We start from the raw sequence: 21,672 nt of genomic DNA, 5'->3' as shown, positions 1-21,672 counted from the left end.
AAAAAATAGTTGTCGTCCTATTTTCCATCTAAAAAGTAGCTTCCACTACTAAGCCACAATCATTCTCTCACCTTGGCAAGTAACAGTGCAGTTTATGTCAGGGTACCGTCCAAGACCCTCTGAGATTGTGCCTTTCCAGTCGTCATCCTTTAGCTGTGCTCACACTTCTCAACTCAGTTTTGCTTCATATTCTCCCCGCTTCTTAGCTTTGTGACGTTTGTCTAGAACATCCTCCCCTCTTCTCCATCCCATCGCATGTGGACTGGCTGAAACCTGCTGGTCTTTCAAGGCAAGCTCAAAGCCCACCTGCTCTTGCTGACTTCTCCAGTTCTCTGAAACCCACTGGACAGTTTCTCAGAGCCATGTGGGGAACCCCATGTCCCCGCTGCATCTGCAGGCTCAGCCAGCATGCAGCATGTCCTCCACACCTCCAAGACAGCATCTGACCTACTGCAGAAGCATTGCACTGAGCCTCTGAAATTAATTACAGGGAACTTCTCACTTGGGAGAAACCCACTTTGTACTTCGTTACAAGTTTCCAGGAGCCAACCTGAGGAACTGATCCAGTGGTGCCTGGACTTGGTGACCTGTGGCCATCAGTTGAGAGTGGTGCACAGGTCACCTGTGTGAGCCTCCTGCCACCTGGCCTGAGCTGTCCAAGCAGAATCACACCACCTCTTTTGTCCTGTGTATGTGTGCCTCTGCGGCTGTGAAGTCCCTCCTCCATTACGCCTTGTTCTTAGTAAGAGAGTATTGTGAGGGGCAGGGGTGCAGGCAGCTAACTGCTCAGGCGCACATGCTGGCCTCACCTTTGTTCTGCTAGTCCAGCCATGTCTCCTTCCAGGCTCCTTCATCTTGCTTATTTTGATGACCATGGCAATACTTTTGGCCAGTTCTTTTTTAAAAACTTTGAATTTTGTATTAGGATATAGCCAATGAACAATGCTATAATATTTCAGGTGAACAGTGAAGGGACTCAGCCGTACATACACATGTATCCATTCTCCCCCCACACTCCCCTTCCATACAAGATGTCACTTAACACTGAATAGAGCTCCCTATGCTGTACAGTAGGTCCTTGTTGGTTATCCATTCTAAATATAGCAGTGTGTTCATGTCCATCCCAAACTCACTCGCTATCCTTTCCTCCATCCTTCCCTTTGGCAACCATAAATTTGTTCTATAACTCTGTCAATAAAGAGAGAAGAACTAAAGAAGAACTAAAGAGCCTCTTGATGAGAGTGAAAGAGGTGAGTGAAAAAGTTGGCTTAAAGCTCAACATTCAGAAAACAAAGATCATGGCATCTGGTCCCATCACTTGATGGTAAATAGATGGGGAAACAGTGGCTGACTTTATTTTGAGGGGCTCCAAAATCACTGCAGATGGTGACTGCAGCCATGAAATTAAAAGACACTTACTCCTTGGAAGAAATATTATGACCAACCTAGAAAAACAGCATATTCAAAAGCAGAGACATTACTTTGCCAACAAAGGTCCGTCTAGTTGAGGCTATGGTTTTTCCAGTGGTCATGTATGGATGTGAGAGTTGGACTGTAAAGAAAGCTGAGCACCAAAGAACTGATGCTTTTGAACTGTGGTGTTGGAGAAAACTCTTGAGAGTCCCTTGGACTGCAAGGACATCCAACCAGTCCATTCTAAAGGAGATCAGCCCTGGGTGTTCTTTGGAAGGAATGATGCTAAAGCTGAAACTCCAGTACTTTGGCCACTTCATGTGAAGAGTTGACTCATTGGAAAAGACTCTGATGCTAGGAGGGATTAGGGGCAGGAGGAAAAGGGGATGATAGAGGATGAGATGGCTGGATGGCATCACCGACTCAATGGACATGAGTGTGAGTAAACTCCAGGAGTTGGTGATGGACAGGGAGGCCTGGCATGCTGCGGTCCATGGGGTCGCAAAGAGTTGGACACAACTGAGCGACTGAACTGAACTCTATCACAGCTCTTTTTGTATGCCAAATTAAGCTTCTTGAATACTCAGAGAACATTTTTTTTGTTCATGTACCTCCTTTTGCATTTTTCAAAATGCTTTTTATATAAAAGACATTTAGTAGATATTGAGATAGCTAAAAGAATGAATTGGCATGTTATATATGAGGAAGTATGACAGGGCTGTCTATTTGTTTAACCTATATACTGAGCACATCATGAGAAATGCCGGGCTAGATGAGTTACAAGCTGGAATCAAGATAGGCGGGAGAAACATCAACATCCTCAGATATGTGGGTGATACCACTCTAATTGCTGAAAGCAAAGATCAGCTAAAGAACTTCTTGATGAGGGTGAGGGAGGAGAGCTTAAGGCCAAATAGTAAAAAAAAACTAAGATCATGCCATCTGGCCCCATCACGGCATGACACATAGAAGGGGAAAGTGACAGAAGTGGTGACAGATTTCTTTCACTTGGGCTCTAAAATCACTGTGGATGAAGACAGCAGACATGAAATTAGAAGGTGGATCCTTCTTGGCAAGAAAGTGATGGCAAACTCAGTGTGCTGAAAAGCAGACGTTACGCTGCCACCAGAGGTCCATGTAGTCAAGGCTACGATCTTCTCACTGGTCATGGGTGTTTGTGAGAACTGGAGAGAACTGGACCATAAAGAAGGCAGAACGCCAAAGAATTGATGCCTTCAAAGTGTGGCACTGCAGAAGACTCCTGAGAGTCCCTTGGACAGCAAGGAGATCAAACCAGTCAATCTTAAGGGAGTTGAGCCCTGAATATTCACTGGAAGGACTGATGCTGAAGCTGAAGTTCCAATATTTTGGTCATCTGATACGAACAGATGGCTCATTGGAAAAGTCCCTGATGCTGGGAAAGATTGAGAACAGAAACAGAAGAGGATGTCAGAGGGTGAGATGGCTGGATGGCATCACCAGTGCAGTGAATGTGAACTCGGGCAAACTCTGGGAGATGGTGAGGGACAGGGAGGCCTGGTGTGTTGCAGTCCGTGGGGTCACAAAGAGTTGGACATGACTGGGTGACTGAACAACAGCAACTACAGTATAATAAGGACACAATCCTTGATTTAATCAGTGGATCTTTATTGAGCACCTACTATGTGCAGTCAGTGTTCTAGGACTGCGATTAAAAGATGCTTCTGAAAGATTCCTGTTGAGTGATCTTTGGTGTTTCTGCTGATCCAAAATTTTTTTTAAAAGAAGTGTGACTGGGCTGTTGACTTGATACTTTTCAAGAGTCATCTGTTAATTTGTCAGTTTGTATCTGAACTGCTGTGGCCTTTCAGTTGTAGAATCCTTTTGTGATTCTTATTTAATGTTTCCTGGGGCCAACAATGCCTCCCTTGCTTATTTTCAGTGAGTGCAGCCTCTGTCTGATCCCCGCCACCTCTGTCTGCTTTTCTAGCTCCATCTCTTGGCCTGGCTGGATTCACCCTCTGTCCATTCCTCTCCTGCCTGCTTTTGCCTTTTTCTTAGCATCTCACTTTTTGTGGGGTGAATCTCAAAAACTAAAAGTAATGAGATAAATGGCTTCTGAAACATATCATAAATAAGGATTTAATTCAACACACTTGACAAATTGTGAGCCATTTATTTTAATGTTCTAAACTTGAAGAGTAGAAATAACTTTTTTTGATGGGGGTGTGGAGAGGCAGAGTAGTTGCCATGTTATGAGCTGATGCACGAGTATTCAGAATTGAGTTTAACTGTATCAATTCATGGTGTCTGCCGGTTGTATTAATAACATCCTTAGACTGCTGAAAGCAGAACAATTCTGTCTGGCCCAAGTGGCAAGAGACTGCATGTGAATTGCTGCCCCTCACTATAGCAGCCCACGCCTGCAGTGTGAGTTCACCGTGGAGACCTCGGTTTTCAACCTTCGCTACTCCTTCCTTCCCCAACCACTCTTTAGTTCTCTGGGTAAACTGATTTCTCTCAGTAAGAATCTACTCCTCTCTCTGCCCCTTCTGAATCTTGCTTTCATGTGACAGTTCTTACATTCTGCTTTTCCTTCTGCTTGAGTTGTTTACTTGTCTGTCTTCTTCCCTGGATTGCAAGCTCCTTGCTGTAGATCTTTAGGCTTCATTATACAGTGTTCCCCCAGTGCTGGCCATTATTGGTGCATGAGTGATTGACTTAATGAGTACTAATGAGCAGAGCATACATTTTACAGGTAGAATAAAAAGAAAAGGAAGTTTCTGTTTTAAAATATATATGTAAGGATGTGGAGTACAATCAAAGTTTCAACCTCAGTCCTCTGACTTGCCTGCAACAATAGTGATATCCATTGAGTCCAACTTGATTCCCTGTTGGAACTGGAAATGTTAGCTTGCCATGGAGTTACCTGGCAAAAGTATCTTTGAAAAGCAAAAGAAAAAAGAAATTAGGTAATATCAGCTTGATACTTGCCTGATTAGGAAATACTAATTAGAAGTACTTGTGCCTCTTTTGAAGGCTTATTTATGGAAGCAAAACGATCCCAAAGTTGACAAAACAACAATGAAATCATATTACAAATCAGATTAAAAAAGAAAAGGGAAGAGGATGTGCTTTGAACCTCTGACTCCTTCACAGCTCATCATTTTTTGATGCCCTTTGCCAGGCTGTGCACGCTAAGAATCTAATGATACACAAAGCCTCATTGCTGGATACTTCATTAATTCCTCAACCCATTAGGAGCCTTAATAGCCTATGCCATTGGAATAAGTATGGAAATCCTGTCCCCCAAGAAAAGTACAGTGCTCTATAACTCATACTCGCCTGAGATGGAAAAATATTGTACCTCCTGAATTTCCTTATACTAAAGGCTCTCAGAATAATCGGCACCCCTTAACCCTTTAACCCTCCAGCCCAGTGTGTAATCCCTGGGTCAGCAGCATCCGTATCAGTGGCAACTTGTCAGAAATGCAGATTCAATAGCCCCAGCCCAGACACACTGACACTCTGAGGGTGGGGCCCATGATCTGTGTTTTAGGCAGGCCTCTCAGTGACTCTGAAGTCCTCTGACATCTCTGGTGGCATAGTTATGTGTAGAATCTTTTTTCGCTGATGAGGAAACAGGTGAGCAAGTTTATAACTTGATCAAAATGTACTTGCTGAGATTTAGTTGATTTCAACAAACATTGAGCAGCTCTTATGCCCCAGGCATCCTTTCTAGAAAACCGTAAAGGCGGATGACACCTTATCGTTGTCACTCTGTAGGGTCCTCTGTGTCAGCACTTTCCTGTTATGCTGTGTTGGTCTCCGTTGGACATCAGCACCTCCTCTGCTTGTTCAGGAGCACTCCAAGTGATGGCCCTCTAGGCTGCGTCATTGAATTTCTCAAATCTCTTAGTAATTGTTTTCCAGAAATTGGTTCCTCATTCCTTTCCCAGTGGGTCGCTGCCATCTCAAAGAGGAACTGCAGGAAGAATGGCCCTGTCTTTCCAAACCTTCTGTGCTTTTAAGTGCCCAATCTTACTGTTCACAAGTTCTCTTCAATCCCCATCCCTCTAGAAATTGGTGTCACCTCAACCTTCTTCTGTTTCAAGACATAAGCAGATGATAGAGAGGTTCTTTCCCACAGCAGACAGTGTCCAGCCCTGGCCTTGTGTGAGTAGCTCTATTTAAAGGAGGATATAGAATCTCTGTCAACAGAGGATAAGAGTAAAAAACACTTAACATTTAGCTTCCTCTTAATAGCCACTTGCCTAGTCCAAGTCCTTATCATCCTGTGGTTTCATAAGAGTATCTTTCTCCACCAGTCTGTTCTTTATCCACCTTGCTGTTAGAATCCATGAAGTTGCTCAGTCGTGTCCGACTCTTTGCGACCCTGTGAACTGTAGCCCACCAGGCTCCTCCATCCATGGGATTTTCTAGGGAAGAATACTGGAGTGGGTTGCCATTTCCTTCTCCAGGGGATCCTCCCTACCTGGGGATCAAACCCGGGTCTCCCGCATTGAGGGAAGACGCTTTACCGTCTGAGCTACCAGGTAATCAAATAATAATTCTGTCATTTCACAGCTCATTTCAAATATGTGCCTGTGGCCTATTGCAGGGGTCAGACACTAGGGTCTGTGCTTGTTGTAAATAAAATTTTATTGGAACACGACCATGCCCATCAGTTCAGTTCAGTTGCTCAGTCGTGTCCTACTCTTTCGACCCCATGAACTGCAGCACAACCATGCCCATCATTTGTGGATTACCTGTGGCTGCTTTTACACTACAGCTGACCCTTGAACAACATGGGTTTGAACTGCGTAGTCCATGTATCTGTGGATTTTTTTTCAGTACAGGTATTGTAAAAATTTTTGGAGATTTGCATCAATTTGAAAAAACTTGCAGATGAACCACGTAGTTTAGAAATATGGGAAAAAATTAAGGAAATGTTAGGTATGTCGTGAATGCATAAACGATCACAGATACTAGTAGATACTAGTCTATTTTATCATTTACTACCATTAAATATACAGAAATCTATTATAAAAAGTTAACATTTTTCATATGTTACACAAACAGACCAAACACAAACCCCATGCATTATACTAGGGTGTCATAAAGCAATGATATTACTGCTTCTTCATTATTAACGCATGAATCATTATACTTGTAAATAAATATGAATTTTTAAAACATTGTCTTTTAATTTTTGATGCCTAGTGTTAGTGATACGATTAACATCTACAGTGTTTCATATCATAGGAGACAATTTGGTGTAGGTACTAACAAACAATTTATCTTATTAACAGATGACATAATCTTAAATATGGATAGAGTACAGTACTGTAAATGTATTTTGTCTTCTTTATGAGTATTTTAATAATGTTTTCTCTAGTTTATTTTAAGAATATATAAACATATAACATACCAGATAGGTGTTAATCAACTATTTATGTTATCACTAAGGCTTCAGTAAGTTATTATTAGTTCAGTTTTGGGTGAGTCGAAAGTTACTTGATTTTTGACTGTGCAGAGGTTGGGGGTGTCCCTGATCCCCATATTGCTCAGTTCAAGTACACAGTGCAGAGTTGAGTAGTTGCAACTGACACTGTCTGGCACACAAGCCTAAAATATTTATCTGGCACTTTAAGAAAAAGTTCACTACCCTAGTCTATAAGAAAAAATTTAGTCTGTTTACACTTAACATACTGAATGATTGGGTTTAGTTCTGCGAATTTCTAGTGTGTTTTTTTCCTTTGCTTCCACCCATTCTGTGTTTTTGTTTCTTTCTTTTCATGTCTTTGTTTGAATTTATTATTTTTCCTTATTCTGTTTTTTTTTTTTCCACTTTTGGCGCTTTTAATCTTTTTCCAGTCAATTCAAGAACATTAGAACATTTAATGTTTATTTAACTTCATTTTTACCACTTTTGCCATACATGCAAATTGTCATCTATTCAAATTCTCTTTGTATTTCAAACCCAGAGGACATTACTATTATTGTTTATAAAGTCCATATTCATTTAGATTTATCCACATATTTAGGTTCTTGGTTAATCTTTAGTTCTTCTTGCATACTTCTGATCCTTGACTGTGGGAAAGAAACTCTGTTTGCCCTAATGTTTGGAAGAAAATTAGGCTGGATGTAGACCTAATTTAATTTTCCTCTGTAAATTGGGAAACATTGTTCCATTGTCTTTTAGCACTCGCTGTGGGAGACTAGAGATCTCATGGTGATCTGATTTTTCTCTTTCATTCTTTGGAAGATTTGGAAATTTTCTCTCTTCATTTGGAAATCTAAGATGTGTTTAGGTTATTTTAAAAAATCAGTCCTACTTGTTGGGTCTTTCTTCAGATCACGATTTTTTCTGTTATTTTCTCTTTTTCTTTTCATCTAGAATGCCTCTTAGAGAGACAGTAGGACATCTGGGTCTCTTTTCCATACTCCGTAGCCTCTGTGTTTCATTTTCCTCCTTTTTGATCTTTTCTTCTGTGTTCTGTGCAATCTCTGGGCTCCATCTTTCAGTTGCTAATTTGATCTTCATTGGGATCCATTCCAGAACTTGACACATCTTGTTTCTTTTTAACAATAATATTTTTAATTTTAGAACTGTGACTTGTTTTTGTTTTTTAGTTGATGGCATATAGTTTGGAATATCTATCAAAATATGTACTATATCTCTTTTAACTAATCGTCTGTTTCCCATTACCTATTCCTTAGGCCAACTTTTCTGTAAGTATAGCACTTCTTGTTCATGGCATTGTTTTCCTTCAAGTGTTCGTGATTTTTAAAGTATATGATTGTATTCTGGTTGCGTCCTTGGGTGCACTTTTTTCTCTTAGCCCAAATGAGAATCCACTTGTCCTGCTGGCGAATGATAGCTCAGCTCACAGTACTCGGGTTCAGATCAGATCCGTTTACTTCACCTGCTGGTGATGAGTGGGGGCAGGGTGGACCATAGAGCTGGCTTGGCAATGGGTCACTTGTCTTTTTTTTTTTTAACACATTGGGGAAGATTTTAATTATTTAAATTTTTAATAAATTTTAATTATTTTAATTATTTGCTTTTACTCTTGGCATTGGCCTTGCCAGAACTGCCTCCACAGAGATACCTAGGAATAGTTTTTACTGAGGCTCTTGTCCCTGAAATTAAGTGCTCCATTTTTTGTTAGTTAGTGCTGTTGTGGTTTCATTCGTTTTCATATCTCTTTATTTATTTAGGGTTTGGGAATGGAGAGTTTATAGCAGGGGCTAAGTCTGCTATCTTGATCTAGTCAGTGTTTCATTTCTTTAAAGCCTTCTTCCTTCTGTTGCCCCCAAGCATACCCTCGTTGCACTGGTCATTCTAGTTCCATATAGCGTTTTATTTCTACTTCTTTCATAGTACTTAATTTTATTCTAATTTGCAACATTCTAGGAAGTGTTGTGTGTCTTTATCTTTACCCTGTTGAGTTAAATCCCATAGCCCATCAGTGTAGGTGTCAAATTGCCACAGATGCTCCAGCCAGGGTGAAGCACAGTTGGTTTAGTAGCAAGCAAGCGAAACTGTGATGTTGGAGAGGACTCTTGAGAGTCCCTTGGACTGCAAGGAGATCAAACCAGTCCATCCTAAAGGAAATCGGTCCTGAATATTCATTGGAAGGACTGATGCTGAAGCTGAAGCTCCAGTACTTTGGCCACCTGATGCAAAGAACGGACTCATTAGAAAAGACCCTGATGCTGGGAAAGATTGAGGACAGGAGGTGAAGGGGACAACAGAGGACCAGATGGTTGGATGGCATCACCGACTCAATGGACATGAGTTTGAGCAAGCTCTGGGAGATGGTGAAGGACAGGGAAGCCTGGAGTGCTGCAGTTCATGGGGTCGCAAAGAGTTGGACACCACTGAACGACTGAACAACAACAAAAGTGAAACAGGGGTTCGGAAGTGCTATGTTGACTGTACTACAGCATACAAAATGGCTCCTCTACCAAGTTTTGCAGAATTCTCTGTCTCTGCAAGAACTTCGTTAATGTTTAGGTCAATTTTCCCAACTCCAGGAAATAAACATCTTCTAAAGCATGGTATTACAATAGCCTGCAGTTGGGATGACTTTCTAAGGATTATGGATCTATCCTTAGAAATCACCCCATCCGGTCTTCCTAGGAAAGGAGGCATTTTTCTTACAAAATTCCAAGGATTGAGTTAAATGTATACTGAGCTTAAATGTATACTGTCTGTCTCCTTCCTTCTTTCTGGAGTTGCTGTTTATTGAGGAAGTTAATTTTAGAAGAGGCTGAGAAGCTTGGAGTTATCAATTCATTAATTAGCTAAGTCATAATACTCTTTCTTATTCTTGATTCTATTTAATTAGTAAAATAGGAAACGATTTCTCCTTTCATACATCTGTCAATATCTGAATTTATTCAAACACTGACCTCACTGTGGTATGATTAGGCTCTTAAAAGATTATCTGATTATGCCTGGGGTTTCTGATATGAGGTCTTGCTGCTTTACCTGTCATCATATTTTGAATGGTTGGAGTTGAGAAAAAAGATACCAGAATACTAAGAATTACCAGGAATATACTGAACCTAATACCAAGAATTTGCCACAGAGATATCAAGATGTTAAATAATGCTTTTATTCATATTATAATGGGTCTTATTTTAGTTATTTGGGAAGATGAATCAAAATGACATGAAATAAAAGAAGAGATCCAGTTGGAGGCCATTATTACACTGGGCAAGACAGCATGGACCAAGATCGTGGCAGCTGGTGTAGATGAGTAGAGTGAAAGCAGAATAAGCTTAAGGTGCAGAATCTATAAGACTGAAGATGCTGATCAGATGTGAGGGCAAAGAAGAGTTAGAAGTTTAGCGCATACTGTTTCATGCAAGTTTTTGATAAAATGTTATGGTCCTCTAAGGGCATTGAGTGCAAGTATCTTTTTTTGTCTCAGGAAGGAAAAGGTACCTATAAAAGAAAAGCATTTTCACCAACAATTGGTCAGCTTGCAGACGTTATCCTTAGAAAAGAGAATTTGAGCTTTTTGATCATTCTGTTTCTTTTGCTTTCTGAACCTGATCCTACATTGTCCTACAACTCTTTTTTTCCTAATCGTCAAGTATTAGTTCACAAATCTTGTATTTAGTAAAGCTGTTGGATTTTTTTTTTCCATCTCTCATAACAAATGTACTGATAACGTTTAGGGCTAATTGTATGCAATTTAATTTTCAGATTGTGGTCATTATTATTGCTGTTTTTATTTCCATTCTTTCTTTCCCAGGCATAGTCAGCTGTAGATATTCAACAAAATTATGCCCTTTGGGGTGATTTCCAATTTTCTCACTTTGGGAAGTATATTTTTGTTTCAGTCATGAAGGGTTCAGATTTGGATTATTAAACACTTGAGCCGTAGTTTCCACAGTGGCCTGTTTAACATTTTACATTTCCTTGTAGATAGAAACCTTAGCCCATCTGTGTGCTATTTGGGTATTTTTGAAGACCTCATCTAATTTAGGAGAATATGTGCCTGTCTGATGTACAGAAAAGCCCGCCATGCAGGCGGTAAAAGAGAAATAGCTTCAGTGTTCATGGATGACTTACAGGAGCAACCAGGGGGCCTTTCCCTCAGTTCTGTGCATGGAGAAGCATGTGCAGAAGGGCTTGGCTTTCCTAACCGCAAGGAGTGTTCCAGCATATGTCTTGTAAAATGTGGCCATACTGGCATGTTTCCTTGAAGGTATGTGGCTTGTACTGCCATAGTCAGTCTCACCACTAGGGCCCCTGGAGATCAGGCCTTGCTGATCTCATCAGTGTTCTTCCTCTCTAAAAGTTGTTATGCTGTGAAATGTGGGAATTCGCTGAGTTAACAGAGTTTCAATTGACAAGTCTTCTTTGTTTTACTCCTCCAGAAGTGCATGTTCTGCAGACACCGGGTTAAGAAGGTCTCTGGAGCCTGCATCCAGTGTTCCTACGGGCGTTGCCCGGCCTCCTTCCACGTCACGTGTGCTCATGCTGCTGGGGTGCTGATGGAGCCTGATGATTGGCCGTATGTGGTGAACATCACGTGCTTCCGACATAAGGTCAACCCACATGTGGTAAGGCCTGCTGTCCCTTTGCTGATGCCAAGACTGCATGTGAATCCCCTCCTGTATATCCCCCAAGTCTAGCATGCTCTGCTCCGTAACGTTACTACTCATTGATGATGTGTCTAGCGTGTAAGTCTCTTGAAGACAGGGATCATACGTTACTATTTACTAGTATTTGTCCAAGACCCATTAGTGTCTGGCACATGCTAGATGCAGCACATATTTATGAGCTGAATGAGTGAATGAACAGATGAATGGATAAAAGTCTTTGTTGCTGTTCTGGTTTGGGGTCTGTATACAGGGCTGCCGAGTATGGCTGTACAGATTATCCACTGCACATATCCAGAGTGAGGGGGAGAGCATTTCTGGGAAGAGACTGATGTGAAAACATCTCCTGAGATCCTGCAGTGTTTAATCCAGACACTTGTATACTCTGATCTTGGGGGTTTATTTCCTCTCTTCTAGAAAAAAACAAAGAGCAGTAACACAGTAAGGGGAGGGAGAGGGTGCTCACAAACATTGAAGGACATGCTGCCTGAGATGGGATAAGCTAGAGGCAGCGCAGAGGCACCAGCAGGAGTAAGGACAAGCTCAGAAAAGCAGAAATGGAGAAGAGAAGTACACACGTCAGCATTTTCTGCCTTTTCCATTTCACTCAGGATTGAACCTGTTTCTAGGAAAAGAATGTTTGCAACAAACTAACATGTGAATTCAACTGTAATTCAGTTTACCTGTCCTTGGTGAATGGACTCTTTCCTCTGTTTCAAAGGGTTAGAATCATTCAGACAGTGCAGATGGTTGCTATGCCTTGGTTAGCTTTCCTGATCACCATCATTGTCTGTGGCTTTCAGTGAAGAGGCTGAAACATCCTATTGACCCTCAGTTTCACTAATGTGCTGAAGGTCCCAGGAAGCTTGGCCACAGACTATTTGCAGCCTCACATGCTTGTCCCATGTCTCTAATTACCTCCTTTGAGCAGCCTGCCAGGTCACTACCGTGGGCTGGGGAGCTATGACCCCTATACAATACATCTCTCAGCTTTTTGATTCCAGCAGCTTCTTCTGGTGTCTTGAGAAATACTTGATGTTTGTGGGTTGGGTCTTCGTGTGGATGCATGTGAATGTGTAAATGTAGAAAATGACATCACAAACTGTCATGTCTAATTTAAAGTTATTTTCCATTGTCGTAGGTCTCAAGTTACATATTCATTGGTGTTTTTTCCTTAATTTCTTGAGTTGATAGGCTCTTGCTAAGAATAGTACATGTACTCAGCAGAAAGCCCACTTTAGCAACTTTAAAAAATTGCACTAATAACACATTGCATTACTGGCACTTTGCCATTTACAGTGCAGTCGCTAACATTACCTCGTCAGACGACTCATGAGGATACATTTAGAGAACCAGGTCACAGCCTCTGGAGTCAGATGTTGCTGTTCACACTTACATTCTGCCAGGAGCACACGTACAGCCGTGTGTGAGTTCTCGCTGAGCCTCGGCTTCCTCGTCTACAATGGCATGCCCACCTCATCGTGTGGTTTTCAGTTCACCTCACACTGTAAGCCCTCAGAAGATGAAAGCTGTGTTACTGCTCTCCCTTTTTTATTACTTCCACTGCCACTGTTGCTGCTCCATTCCTTTGTGAACTGGGCCACATGAGTAATGCTATCCGTACTTCAAGGATAGGAAGCCCAAGTTCAGAGAGGTTCAGTTTTTTGCCCAAATATTCAGTTAATGAGCGACAGGTGCTGGAATGTAAATATGTTTTCAGCCCATAGTCTACTATTCGTTGAATTCCACACCCCAAACCTCAAGTGGTGCTAGAGGTGTTCATTTGAACCTTTGCTTGGGATCATATATTCCCTTTTTAATATTTCAGAGCTTTGTGGTTACTGATGATTATATTGAAGTTGCTGTTAAAGAGATCCAGGTGTTTAATCAGGACCTCATTCCTCTTAACTCTGATGTGTTTGGTTCAGTCAGGTTTATGTTACTAATGTGTTTCATAAATGATGATGAAAGAGAAAATATTTGACTTTGAGATGATTTAGAAACTATTCTTCCCTACAGACCACTTCAGAACTTGGTATACTTTGTAAAGGGTTGGGAGGAAATCATATAATTTACAGCATTACATGTGGTGGGCTTTCTCTATGAGGAAAACATTTTAGTGTTCATAAATTGCCTTTGCAAAATTCTCTAGGCTGAAGCACTATGAACACTGGATTTCTGAAATACATTCCTGGTAGCTAATACTTATCCATTATTCTTAATTAGACTTCAGATATGGATTCCTCCCAAAAATGTTTGACAACTAACTCGAGGGAATCTGTAGAATCTGGGAACTTTGGTTAAGAGCATTGTAATTACCCTTATTGCATTAAATGTTCTTTCCTTTTTGAAGCGTAAAAAAATTGAACTTCACTCAAGTATCTCTCTTTGTGTAAGCTGTGAATGCCGGGGGATACGCTCCCCAGAGGCAGAAGTGTAGTTTGTCTGTGCTCTCGACCATGCTGAGATTGTTCGGTAGTAATAGGCAACTGCTGAATCATAGCAGTGAAAAAACTCGTGAGATGAAGTCCAGGCTAACTTGGCAACCCGTCACAGGCGTTTCTGAGAGTAGAGGATGCTTGACTAATTTAGGTGAAATGAAGTATAAAACTACAGTTACTTCAGTACTCCAGTTTTACTTTTTTTTTTTTTTTTGCTTTTTCCATTATTTGCTTTTTGCATCCATAAGGACCATTTTAAAGTAAATTCTACTTCTCCTTTAATGCCATAAATTACTGTAAATACACTAGCTTATTCAGTGTTGTTGATCTTTGGGTATAAAATCACTCTGGATAATGGTACAGAAATTTCATCTGATTTATTATAATGCACTTTCCCATTGGGCAATAAGCATACTCTGTGGTTAGAATGATAGTATTTGGGAAAATAGGTAGCTTTCAAATTCTTTATTATTATTTACTTACGGCCGTACTGGATCTTCATTGCCGCTTAGGCTCGAAGGTGCGAGGGCTTCAGTACTTGCAGCGTGTGAGCTCAGCAGTTGTGCATCCGGGCCTAGTTGCTCCGTGGCATGTGGCATCTTCCTGGGCCAGGGGTTGTATCCTTGTCCCCTGCGTCAACAGGTGGGTTCTTAAGAAATGGACCACCAAGGAGTCCAGCTTTCAAATTGTTGAAGTAGAAAGGAGCATGTTATAGTAAGTGCACCGCTAGCCACCCCCATCCCCACCCCCTGTTATTTTAACCTAAATTTTAATATAGAGTTTTCAGTATTTTTGTCAAACATATGTTTTTTGACTGGTACCTGCTTTCTTGCAAGTATGAGGTTTTATTCATATGTGCTTGTGTATGTGCACATGTGATAATGTCAGTAGTGTTGTGATACCTGACCATCCTTTGCCAGGATCCACTGTGGCCTCTTTCTGGGCTCTATTTCTGAAGGTTCCATTGGATGTATTCCTAACCCACTTGCGTGCATGTTGAACGGAAGTTTGTAAGGAAAAGGCAGAGAACACAATATGGTAAAAGTGGTTTTGAAACTGGGAGCTTTGGAAGCATTTCTTACTCAAAGCAAACAATGAACTACTCACAAAGTTTATACTTCCTGCAAAGTACAGCCACTGACTGTCTCCTCACACCTGAGTTAACTAGACAGGTGTCTAGTGGAAGAGATGCCTGAATAACGGAAGGCAGCAGAGCTGAGAAAGATGGCATGCACAGATTTTTTTCAAGCAAATTACTTCAATAAACTTTCGTATTAGATTATAGTGTTTGTTCCATGTATGCAGTATTGGAGCTCCAGAATTCCTTGTATGTTATGCATTAATACATTGTAAAAAGCAGGGCCCCTCTAACACACAGTCTTATATAAGGTACATCGTTTTTGTCTTAATACCCTCTCCTGTCAAAGACATTTGAGAAATTTATTTCCTTTATCATTTTCTAAGTTGTGGCTGCTAATACAGGGATAGACACCTATTCAAAAAAAGAGGAAGAATTTGAGTAGAGAAAATGTCTTAGTGGTCAACTTTTTTTTCCTGCTGTTTGGTATATTTTTTCATTTTTTCTATTATTTTAACTAGATCATTATATTTAGTAGATTTAACCAATGTTTTATCTTTTAAATTCAGTTCATTTCAGTCCAGTCGCTCAGTCGTGTCCGACTCTTTGCAACCCCATGAATCGCAGCATGCCAGGCCTCCCTGTCCATCACCAACTCCCGGAGTTCACTCAGACTCATGTCCATCGAGTCAGTGATGCCATCCAGCCATCTCATCCTCGGTCGTCCCCTTCTCCTCCTGCTTCCAATCCCTCCCAGCATCAGAGTCTTTTCCAATGAGTCAACTCTTCGCATGAGGTAGCCAAAGTACTGGAGCTTCAGCTTTAGCATCATTCCTTCCAAAGAAATCCCAGGGTTGATCTCCTTCAGAATGGACTGGTTGGATCTCCTTGCAGTCCAAAGGACTCTCAAGAGTCTTCTCCAACACCACAGTTCAAAAGCATCAATTCTTCGGCACTCAGCTTTCTTCACAGTCCAACTCTCACATCCATACATGAGTACTCAGCAATCCATAGAAGCTGCTTGGTATAAATTTGTTGAAATAGCTCTCTAATGCTAGGGAATGAGCTTAGTGGACAAAAGAGAGGTAGTATATATTGAGTATCTTTTATCAAGCACGTGTTACACATTTGGTTATGTTGGCTTCTGTATCGGCTCCTCCCACTCTGAAAGGTTCTCTTGTCTCTTTAGCTCACCTTCATGATCTATTCTATGTAGCATTCATCTTTGTTATAGAACTTGAATCCTTGCTCAACACTTGCTGACTTCTTTCCCTGCTTGTGTCTTGCCCAGGCAAGTTTCACTAACTCCTTCCCTGCCCATCACTGTGCATGGCTCAGGACAGGATGGGACACCTGCATTGCCCAGGATTTGGTGAAGGACTTGGAGCAAGGCAGCCCTTCTGGTTAATCCATGCTTGTGTAACTAACCTTTGGGTGGTAATGGGGTGAGAATATCTGTCAGCACTAACAGTAATACCTTCCTTGGTGTGCAGAAACAGTTCTTACCTTGCCAGTATGTGGAGCACCGGGTGATCAAGGCCCCTAAATTCTAAACCCTAAAATATTGTATAGCATATTATACTTTTAGTATTGGTTATTGAGAAAACACCAAATGATAAAAAATATTAAGAAATCGGGAACAGTTTTATATGAATTCATTAATTACAAAAAGGGTCTGCAGTGTTTCAGGTTGATTATAGATTGATACAGAGAGACCTCACTCACTCACTCCCACTGTAAATTCCCACTGATGCTTTTGAACATCTTCATGGGTTCTAGCCTTTTACAGATCCAGCAGGTACCAGTTGACTGTAATTTTCCTCTTGGTACTTCTGTCACACTGCGAACATGCAGAGTCAAAACCAAGCACTCTGATGTAAAAGCAAGGCTCTTAGCTTCTGTGCTCTATTCCCTAAGAAGATAGGCTAAATAAAGATACGAGTAAAATGTTTTGAGAGTCCTTGGAAGGAAGTCACTAATTCTATCTGGGGCAGTCAGGTGGCATTCAGAGGAGGTAACATTTGTGCTGGTTCTAAAAGAGAAAAGTTTGAGTTTGCTAAGTTGATGTGTCAACTGCATTCGAGCCGGCATTGGAAGGCCACAGTGAAAGGAAACCAAACTCTCACTTGTGACTAGTTCTCAATAGTCATCTGGTTGTCTCTTGATTCAACCCATGGTATGAATCCATCATCTTTTGGTTTTTTCTTTTCCCTCCTTAAGTTTGGAGTTCCATCCTATGGCTTGACTCTGTCCCCTTCATGCTTTTAAGAAAGAGAACCAGAATTTATTGGAGAAGGAAATGGCAACCCACTACAGTATTCTTGCTTGGAGAATCCCATGGACAGAGGAGCCTGTTGGGCTGTAGTCCATGGGGTCGCAAAGAGTTGGACACAACTGAGCAACTAACGCTAACACTCATCCAACAATGGTCTGAATGTTTTCATTTCCATAAACCCTCTTCGTCACCCTGATCTGCGTGTCTTTGTGATTAACAGGGTTTGGTGATGTTTTTTCTGTAACAATTGAGGTATTGCTAACCCCCTTTCTGTTCAGTTAGTAAAGTTTGTCATGACCAAAAAACAAACTCTTCTTAGAGTTGTGCATAATAACCTGATATTTGTATATGGTTTTTCTATGTAAGTTGTTTTTGAAACATCCTTCTCAATTTGTACTGTTATGGAATAGCAGAAAGCATTCTGACCAAAGCAAAGGTCTGGTGTAAAAAATTCTTAGCAAGGGTTTAAAAAAACAAACAAATAATATAGTGATTTAGGGGTGAGTGTGTTCAGTCTTTCTAAATCAGGCATACGTTTCAAAAAGAAATCCCTCACCCTTTTATCAGTAGTAGTGTTTTGTTGAGCTCTCAATCCATGTATCCTAGATGACAGAAAGTTAAGGCCAGATTTGCCTGGGAGAAGAAGTACTTAACACAGACATTTTAGAATATTTACAGTTGGAACCAATTTTTCCCTTGTTCACTTCATTAAGTAAAACCAGTGAATACAGTGTTTTTCTTAATTTTATCAAGAAAATTAAACATCTCCCACTTCAAACTTCTGTATTTTATTAATAACCCTCATTTTAATTTCCTGCTGCTATTTCTATAGATATTTCCTAGGGAAGGGCAAGGTCAGTGATCATGGAGCTCTTCTCCTTCGGGCTTCCAGTAAGTAGAAGTGCTTCAGAGTTTCTGGAGCACAGTCTCAGGCCCTGGGTTTCCAGTGTTTTTCCATCATACCTGGTGTAGTTAGGGAAACCTAGGGAATCTGTTCGGAGAAGACAATGGCACCCCACTCCAGTACTCTTGCCTGGACGGAGGAGCCTGGTGGGCTGCAGTCCATGGGGTCTCGAAGAGTCGCACATGACTGAGCGACTTCACTTGCACTTTTCACTTTCATGCATTGGAGAAAGAAATGGCAACCCACTCCAGTGTTCTTGCCTGGAGAATCCCAGGGACGGGGGAGCCTGGTGGGCTGCCGTCTGTGGGGTCGCACGGAGTCGGACACGACTGAAGCGACTTAGCAGCAGCAGCAGGGAGTCTGTTGGAGGGACGTCATACCTTCTGCTGGGCCTGGTTGTGGCGCATAGAGGAAAATTCCACTAACACTCTCCCCGCAAGTTCCCCACAGTGACTTCATGGTCCCAGGCAGAGGCTCTTCTGCCCCCATCGAGCCATCTTTATCTTACCCTTCTGTCCCTCCATTTTCCAGTCCCTTTTCAGTCTAGTCACTTGGTAAGGGTCTTTGTGCTGGTCCCCGCTTGGGCACCTCTCGATGTGGCACCTCTCCAGCACACCGTTCCCTAGTGGGCTGCCCCGTTGTGACTGGCTGCTGCTGTATCCAAGCAGAACTGTGGTTTGCTACCACATAGTTGCTCTATGTAAGGGGTTTACAGTTCCATTCTGGAAGGATTTACTTGTAACAGTCTGGGCCTTTCCATTTAAGGAAAAATGCGCGCGCACCTGGCTCTTGAATCAGACTCATGATCATCAAGGCCACACTGTCATCTGGGGGCAGAAAGCAGAGTCAATTCCCAGTGACTCAGAACAATATCTCTGCCTTTAAGTATAGCATTTCTCCAGACTCTGATTTCTTGTCCTTTATCCTTTAATCTGGTTGGGTTAAAAAACAAACAAACATTATTTCAAATTTCCTGGAAGCATCCAAGGGCATTTGAAAAATGTTAGGACATAAGTTATATGGGATGCCTTATTTATTTTACAGACAGACAGTGCTTGCTCCTAAGGGCCCAAAGAGCCCCTGAAATAACTCTGAAGCCATGTTGGCTGCTGAGACCTTAAGTGTATTGATGTGAGTGTTAGCAGTCACCCTCTGTGGAGCCCTGATTTCCAGGAGATCTCCTGTTCAACAGCCTTGGCTATCTTCTCTCTCAAAAATGTGGAAAGGAAAATTTTGCCTGAACTTTTTATTTAGCTTTGTAAAATTGCAAAATAATCCTGACTTAAAAAAGAAAAATTCAGGAAAAATCTGCATCTTGGTTACAGGAGTTTTTTGGTGTTTATCACTAAAGCAGATTCATCAGAACCCCCAGGAAGTACTTGTCATGTTGTATTTCCTACTTGGCCATCTTATCCCCACCCCCTGCCCCAAAGTGCATCATGGGATCAGGGACCAGTCAGCCAATCTACTGCAGGAGGGGCAAGCGCAGGAAGGACTGTTTACATGGGACAGCTTCACGGACCACACATACTGAGGGAAATCAAGTCTTGCACTCTAAGAACCACTTATCTGGTTACATTTTTTAGCATAGGTAAGGTGTGTGTCTATATGAAACACTTGCTCTGCTTTTCACAGAATTATTTCCTCCGGAAATTTTAAGCTTTTCAGCAATTTAATACTCCTTTTTAAAAAAAAAAAAAAATGATTAGGGCATGCATTATTGTCTGATAGCTTGTTAAGAAAATTAAGTAGTGACACTAATCCCATATTTTAACATTGGTATTACAGTGAAGCACTGTGGATACAGTAGAGAAATATAAATGGAATGTGTCAGCAGACACACAACAGCAAAGAGAATTTGACATTCCAACATCTTGTAAAGCATAAGAGGCAGGATTTTCAATTCCTTCATGTAGAAAACAGTAATTAGATGCCATAGTCATAATGAAATCCATAGATACTGACACAGTCTAATGAAACTATAGTTTAATGAGACTATTAACTGCAAGCAGTGGAAAAGGCACTTACATAAGTTTCATCATTTTTTATCTAAAGGGCTACTCTAGGTCTGTGTTCTTTGTCCACATTCACCGAGCAGGATGTGTAAAGCTCTAAATTAACTAGAAGGGCCTCTTGAGGTCTCTTGGCAGGAAGCCAGTCAGCCTGGGGCTACTCCATCTCTCTGTCCCACCCTTCCACAGAGTGTTGGTAGCCATCTTGGGATCTGAGCTGTTTTTCACATGCAAATCAATACTTCTTCCCTTTCTAGGTAAAAGGGATGGTTTCTTGGCCATTGCTTATCTGAAGCTGACTTTGTTTTCTCAGTGAGATTGCATGCATCTCTCTGTCTTCTCCCACACTGGGTGTAGTGGATCTGTGAAATTATAGAGTAGTATATGAAGGAACATAAGAGATTTCTTTTTCTATTATTTTTTTTCAATAGAATGTTCTTTTAGTTTTTCTTTCAGCCATTCCTGTGCTGACCTGGCACTCAGAAGCTTTTTCTTGGGGCAAGACGGAGGGTTGAAATGAAACCTCATTTCTTTGTGGGCATCAAATGTCCTTGTGAGTTGTTTTCCATTGTGTTTGTCTCTCCTTGAGTGTTATGTAGGCCTTTTCGTCAGGTTTGTCCCCATTTTCTCATATATTTCTCAAGAATTGGAAGAAAATTAACAATTTGCAAACCCTTACATTAAACAACTTTTAACTGTATCTTAAAATCTGTTGTATTGTATCTTTATCGTGTATTTGGAGTAAAGAAGAGCATCCTTAATAGATGCTAAGAAGCAGCTTTGGCTGAGGCTGCAGGAACCACAGAGGTTAGCATTAGATGTTGTTGGATGGGACACGAGGGCCATAGGCAGGGGGCTGGGAAGGAAGGGTTGCTGCCCTGGAGCCTCTCAGTCTTTCCCCTCCCAATCCTGCCTCCACTGGAGCCCACACAGCACTCTTTCAAGCACAGTGCTGGGCACAGAGAGACATTTAATTAACACTTGATAGACTGACAGATGGATATTAGCTTGCTTAATTAATAGTGGATGTTAAAGGCCTTGTGGATTTGTCCCCTTTGATTAACATCCTTGAGCCCACGTGGCAGAATCTGCACTGCTCCTGCTGTGGTTGTGATGAGCGGTAGGAAGCTTTTGGCTGACTTCTCCACCGCTCCTCTGGCTGTTTCTCCTTCGATTTTCAAGGAAGCTTAGGAAGCTTGCATATGTTCATTCGCAACCTCTCTCTACCTCTTTCTCTCTCTCCTTCCCTTTCTGTCTGATGCTCATGGAAGTAGTGTGCCTGTATAGAGTCAGAATTGACTATGCCACCCTGATTTTCTCTTGTGTTCAAGGTGACTGTCATTTTTCGTTTAGAGCAGCATATTGAGGTAGATGAGGTAAATAAAACTAATAGTAGCTAATATTGTTATAATGCCTGTTATAGTTTATTGAACACTTTCACTGAT

General features: G+C 41.4%; 1 protein-coding gene across 1 annotated transcript in view; it reads left to right on the top strand.

The window, feature by feature from the left end:
- The window catches only part of KDM4C (lysine demethylase 4C), a 401,440-nt gene that overhangs the window by 321,646 nt on the left and 58,122 nt on the right, over positions 1-21,672 (top strand). Inside the window, exon 18 of the mRNA XM_052644458.1 lies at positions 11,293-11,478. Coding sequence (XP_052500418.1) covers positions 11,293-11,478 — 186 coding nt within the window. The remainder of the gene's footprint in view (positions 1-11,292; positions 11,479-21,672) is intronic.

Source organism: Budorcas taxicolor, chromosome 8 (genome assembly GCF_023091745.1).
Source record: "Budorcas taxicolor isolate Tak-1 chromosome 8, Takin1.1, whole genome shotgun sequence".
NCBI lineage: Eukaryota > Metazoa > Chordata > Mammalia > Artiodactyla > Bovidae > Budorcas > Budorcas taxicolor.
The sequence above is the reverse complement of the archived record's forward strand: the minus strand, read 5'-3'. Positions and strand labels throughout refer to the sequence as shown.